Genomic DNA, 6,505 nt, shown 5'->3' with positions numbered 1-6,505 from the left:
GGTATAACTGTACACTTCCCATGTAAATTATACTGCTATTCTTCTGCTGATGGAAGCCGAAGAAACTGTATTCCGCTTGCTCCCTGTTCCTTTCCATTTCCTTTTCGCCCAATCGCAAGAACACGCATTTCCAACAATACAATCAAGAACTGCTGCGATCAGAAATAACGAGAAAACATTACAGCGACTTCCGGAAAACGTGACCGGATGCGGGATTTCGACTCGGAAGGAATCTTCGAAGCCACCTATCGTTGCCGCGTAGATTGTTTCATTGATCGGAACAGGGTGGGTGAGTAGCTTTGCGCGTGGTTCGGAAAGGAGGAAAACGACGAGGAGCAAACTCCTTGGTAGACGAGAATGTTTATCTCTTTTCATGCTTAGGCGCTCCAAGGGTTTTTCTGACTGAGATCCTGTAGAGGCTCTTCCTCTATCCCGTACCCCATTTCCTGTTTTATTTGCCTGCCGCCGAGTGGAATTTCCTTTCTCTTGAAATTAGGTTGTTCTGAAATTAGGTTTATAAAAGAAAAAATCTTAGGATTCTTCAGATACATGAGGTCCCTGCTAACCGTTTAGGTATTTTTTGGGCGGTAGGCCACAGCTACTCAGTCCTATTGGAGTATTTAAACATGGTGGATATTTACAATGCAGGGAATTTCTGTATCTGAGTTTAAATTTAGATTTTTCATCAGGTTATCTTTTAGGCTGATTTGGGCTATTCCTGTTGACTCGGAGGAGTGCTCCTTGGTCTCAAAATTTTTTAACTTAAAGTGAATTCGATAATAATTTTTCCAATCATGCAGAAAAATAGAAGCTAGAATACCATTTCAATAGTCTTCACATTTAAAGTGTTTACTGTTTTCGGTAGACAAGCCTTTAAAATATCATCTATAATATGTATGTTAAACAGGTCAGTTTTAACCATGACATTGTAACATTGCAAGTGTTTTTTTAAGCAGTTAAGAACTGATTCTAGTTTGGAATAGAATATTAGAATAAGAAAATGAGTTAGACAGATCTTCTATTCAGTTCTATTATATTTGTAAATTAACACTGATAGTGAATATATCTTTTCAATTCTTTCAACCATCTTTTAGTTCTATTTTATGAAATAGTGTTCAACCAGACATCATTAAAATTAGTACCTCTGTACCTTATATATTGTTGTGCATTTTGGATTTTATACTATTTTATGATTTTAATGTAAAATTTTTAGAGGTTTTCATTGAATTATTTATGTATATAAATGTAATATAATTTTGTTATGTTAATGTAAAATTATTTTCTAATTGTCTGATGCGTTAACTTTTTAAAAATTGGATTAAAATAAAACTTGTTTCTCAAAACGTGTTTTTCCTGCTAGAATCTCTAGTATGACACCCAAATGCAATGTGTTTTAACTCTCAGTTTTTCTTACAAGAAGATAGCCTTGTTCGTGGATATTCAGATAACTTATGTTGGGAATTGGGTAAGAGACAATAAAACTGTCCTTAATTTAGATTTGATATGAACCAAGAGATTTGGCTATTCAGTTTTAAATGCAATATCTCAATGATTTTTTTTATTTTATCAGTGCAATTGGAAATATTTTTTCTCTCTAAGAATGTTCATATTTTTTTGCAGAATTTTAAAATGACTAAAAAGAGAAAACATCAAGAAGATTTTCATAAACTCAAATTAAAAGTTGGGAAAAAGAAGCCTCGACTAGAAAATGCAACTGATACAAATTTCAGAACAAAGACTATACATCTTTCTGAGCAGCTGAAACAGGGTAGTATACTTCCAACAAATAATAGGAAGCTTAATATAAAGGTAAAAACAAAAGTTTGAGTTCCCAGACTAGTGTTGTAGTTAGTTTCAGACCCATTTTATCAGAAAATTAACTTTTCTAAAACTAAGCATTTTACCCGACATGGAAAAGAACATTTTTCCATATGTACAGTAGGGAGAAATTTATTTGATCCCCTGCTGATTTTGTTTATCTGCCCGCTGACAAAGAAATGATCAGTCTATAATTTTAATGGTAGGTTTATTTTAACACAGAGAGATAGAATAATAACAACAACAAATCCAGAAAAAATTATTTCAAAAAAGTTATAAATTGTTTTGCATTTTAATGAGTGAAATATTTGACCCTGTTGCGAAACATCACTTAGTACTTGGTAGCAAAACCCTTGTTGGCAATCACAGAGGTCAGACATTTCTTTTTTTTTTCTTTTTTTTATTGAAAAGTTTTAACATACATTTTATCTTTAACAGTCCCCCCTCCCCCTCCCTTCTCCCTCCCTCCCTACCCCTCTCCCCCTCCCCCCCCCGACTTCCCAGAGCTAAGTACAAGGTATAAAAACAAGAAAAAAACCAATCATAAACATCCATATGCTAACAACCATAAACTCTAAAATCTATCACTCTCTGGCTCATATAGGATAATACAAACACTATTAATATTAAGTATATATAGAAAAAAAAGGGAAAAAAGAAAAAGAAAAGGAAGACTTATTCAAATGCTACATGAAACTTTTTAGTCCTATATTTGTTCTGGATATACTCAATCCATTTTCTCCATTCCATGATATAACGTTCTTGCGAGTGATCTTTCAAATAAGCCGAAATCTTTGCCATCTCTGCCAGGTCAGAAACCTTTAAAGTCCATTCTTCTATGGTCGGCAGTTCCTCCTTCTTCCAATACTGACCTATTAAGAGTCTTGCTGCCGTAATTAAATTCAACATCAACTTAGTGTCCACAACCATAGCATCTGTAATTATTCCCAACAAAAAAAGTTGCGGACAAAACTTTATCCTTTGCTTAAAAATCTTCTGCATATTCCACCAAATTTTTATCCAGAAGGCCTTCACCTTTTTGCAAGTCCACCATATGTGAAAATATGTTGCATCTTCATCGCCACATCTCCAGCATTTTGGCTGATAATTTGGGTACATACTTGCAAGCTTTTTAGGATCTAAATGCCATCTATAAAACATTTTATAAAAGTTCTCTCTTAAATTTTGAGCTTGTGTAAATTTTACGTTCCTCACCCAAATCTTTTCCCACGTGTCCATTGTAATAACTTCTTGGATGTTTTGGGCCCATTTTATCATACAATCCTTAACAAGTTCTGTTTCTGAGTCAATCTCTATCAATGCAAGATATATCCGTTTAATATGTGCTGGTCCCTGATCTCTAATTTGCTTTATCAGATTTCCATCAGTCATTGTAAAACCAGTTTTCTGGTCTTCTTTCCACCTGGCCCGTAGCTGAATATATTGAAACCAAGTTTGAACAATCTTCTCATCTCGCAAGAGACTGTATGGTTTCAGACACCAGACATTTCTTTCCAAGCCTAAAATCTCCTTATACGTAGTCACATCATGTTTAAAACCAACATTTACCGGTATATTTTCTATTGCGTGTTTTGGAATTGCCCACAAAGGTATCTTACAGTCTAACTTATATCTATACTTCTTCCAAACTCTCAGCAATGCCTGTCTTAAAATATGCACTCTAAACACATTATCTACCTTCTTATCATACAACAAATATGCATGCCAGCCAAACAACAAATCGTGGCCCTCAAGATTTAATAATCTCTCTTGTGTCAAATTAATCCAGTCACTTATACCTGCTAACGCAGCAGCTTCATAATATAATTTAAGATTAGGCATTTTAAGACCACCTCTTTCACGAGTATCCTGCATAATCTTAAGTTTAACTCGTGGCCTTTTCCCTGCCCAGACAAATTTATTGATACCTCGCTGCCATTCCTCCAGATTAGAATCTTTCTTAAGAACCGGTATCATTTGAAATAAAAATAAAAATTTAGGCAGGACATTCATTTTCACTGCTGCGATTCGCCCCAACAAAGACAATTGCAATTTTTCCCAACTCTCCATTTCTTTTTGAATTTTTCCCCATAATTTTTCATAGTTATTTTTATATAATTTTGTATTAGAGGGCGACAGAAGCACCCCCAAATATTTGACCTTTTTAACAATCTCAAATCCAGTTAACCCTTCTAAAAGGGCCTTTTGCGATGCTGTCATATTTTTAGCCAGAATTTTAGTTTTTTGTACATTAACTTTAAATCCAGAAACCTTCCCATATTGCATTATTATCTCCATCAGGTCCACAACAGATCTCTCCGGCTGGGTCACTGTAACAACCAGATCATCTGCGAACGCTCTCAATCTATAATCCTGATCTCTAATTTGTATACCCTTAATTCTTTCCGAGTTCCGTATTTTTACCAATAATATCTCCAATGTTAACACAAATAACAAAGGCGATAACGGGCACCCTTGCCTCGTACCCTTCTCAATATTACATGCTTCTGTCAAGCTATTATTAACTATTATTCGGGCTGTTTGTTTTTGATATAATGCCCTAATTGGTTGCAGAAATTTATCCCCAAAATTCATTTTATCTAAAACTTTCATCAAAAATTGCCAGTTCAATTGATCAAAGGCTTTTTCAGCATCTAAAAAAATTAGCGCCGCAGGGATCCGGTTGTTCCTTTCCAAAAATTCCAACACATCAACTATATGTCTCACGTTATTTTTCATTTGCCTACCACTAATAAACCCAGTTTGATCCCCATGAATCACCTGTTGCAGAACCCTCATCAATCTATTAGCCAACACCTTAGCGAATATCTTGTAATCTGTATTTAAAAGTGATATCGGTCTGTAGTTTTTTACTTGAGTAACATCTTGGTCTTCCTTCGGAATCAAAGAAATAAAAGCAGTTCTCCAAGACGGAGGCACCTTTCCCCCTCTCTGAATTGTCTGGAACAATTCCTTTAACGGTTTTATCAACTCTAATTGTAAATTTTTGTAGTAAGCCACAGTCAGACCATCCGTACCTGGTGCTTTATCCACCTTCAACTCCTTAATTGCTGTAAGAATTTCTTCTTCTGTAATCAATTGATTAATCTCTTTTTGTACTTGCGTAAGAACCGGGATGCTAGCATTCTCCAAATATACATCAATGTCTTTTTCATTAATCTTCTCCTTAGCATATAATTTAGAATAAAAATCCACAAAGGCTTCCTTAATAAGATCCTGTTGAAACACAACCTTTCCCTTATGTTCAATTTTGTCTATATTAGAAGCCCTTTGCTTTTTCCTTAGTCTGTAAGCTAGCCATCTACCTGGCTTATTAGCATTGCAAAAAGTATTATGCCTGGCAAACCGCAAATTGGTTGCCACCTGGTCAGCCATTAGCTTATCAAATTGTCCTCTTAATAGCTTAATAACCTCCTTAGTCTTCACATCCAATGGATTCAGAATCAAGGACTTCTCTTTTTCCTTAATTTCATTCTCCAATTCTTTCCTTCTAGCTTCCAAAGTACGTCTGTGTTTATTATTCATATATATCAACACCCCTCTCATATAGGCCTTGCTAGCATCCCAAACCATGTCCATAGAAGTATCCTTATTCATATTAATTTCAAAAAAATCCTTCATTCCGCTGTTTACATTCTTCCACATTTTTCTGATTTCTAAACAAGTTCTCATTTACGCGCCACGAGCGCCTATCTCTATTGTCCTTATTGATCTCTAACCATACTGGACTATGGTCAGAAATAGCTCTTGCACAGATCTTTACCTTCTTAATCCTAGAAAAAAAATCGTTAGTCAGCAAAATGAAGTCAATCCTGGAAAAAGATTGATGTCTATCCGAAAAAAATGTATAATCCTTTTCATGCAGGTGTGTGTCACGCCAAATGTCTCGCAGTTCCAAATCATCCTTCATTTCAAAAAAAGATTTAGGCAATCTGGCATGACACGGAACACGCTTAAAAAAACCAGCCTTATCCATCTGTACATCCAAAACACCATTCCAGTCCCCCATAAAAATAAACGATTTGTAATCCAACTGAGTAAGCTTTGTATGAAGTAAACTAAAAAAGTGAGCTTGTTGTTGTTGTTGATTAGGAGCATACAGTCCAACTAAAAGCGTTTTTTTGCCTTCTAGCAGCAAATCTATCATAACGTATCTTCCATGCTTATCTGCTTCAATTACGTCCGCTGTTAAAGCACTTTTAACATAGACAACCACTCCGTTTTTCTTATTCATTGCAGAGGCGACAAATTGCGTGCCCAACCTTGAGTTCAATAAATACTTTTGGTCCATAACCCTAATATGCGTTTCTTGCAAGCATATAACATCAATCTTAAATTGTTTTAAATATTGAAAAACTTTCTTTCTCTTCTGAGGCGAATTTAGTCCATTAACGTTCCAGGTTAGAAATTTAGTCGCCATACTTGTCATCCCGAAGCTGTTGGAGCACATCTTTAATAGCCCCTCTGTCTCCTTTGGGCCGCGCTCCTCCCACTGCCTCGCTGTAAGTACGCTTTGAAAGTTCCATAAACTTCTGTTGGTCTTGTTCTTTTATTTGTTTTGCTCGTTTTAAAGCAGCACGCGTCACCCTCTGCTCTCCAGCATCAGCCAACGAAGTTATAATTTGATCCCCTCCAGCACCGTTCTCCTCTGTCTGTCCATCTTCGG

General features: G+C 35.7%; 1 protein-coding gene across 4 annotated transcripts in view; it reads left to right on the top strand.

Annotated features, from left to right (window-relative positions):
• Positions 1-203: 203 nt before the first annotated feature.
• Positions 204-6,505, top strand: part of TEX10 (testis expressed 10) — a 149,565-nt gene continuing 143,263 nt past the window's right edge. Inside the window, exons 1-2 of one of the 4 annotated variants that reach the window (XM_081345334.1) lie at positions 204-347; positions 1,621-1,809. In XM_081345334.1, coding sequence (XP_081201460.1) covers positions 1,630-1,809 — 180 coding nt within the window. In that variant the 5' untranslated portion in view covers positions 204-347; positions 1,621-1,629. Of the gene's footprint in view, positions 348-1,359; positions 1,466-1,620; positions 1,810-6,505 lie in introns of those variants that run through there. The other 3 variants (XM_081345336.1, XM_081345335.1, XM_081345333.1) reach the window with 3 other exon arrangements.

This window comes from Vipera berus (genome assembly GCF_964194415.1).
Source record: "Vipera berus genome assembly, chromosome: Z".
NCBI classification, from domain to species: domain Eukaryota; kingdom Metazoa; phylum Chordata; class Lepidosauria; order Squamata; family Viperidae; genus Vipera; species Vipera berus.
This window is presented reverse-complemented; position numbering and strand designations above follow the sequence as displayed.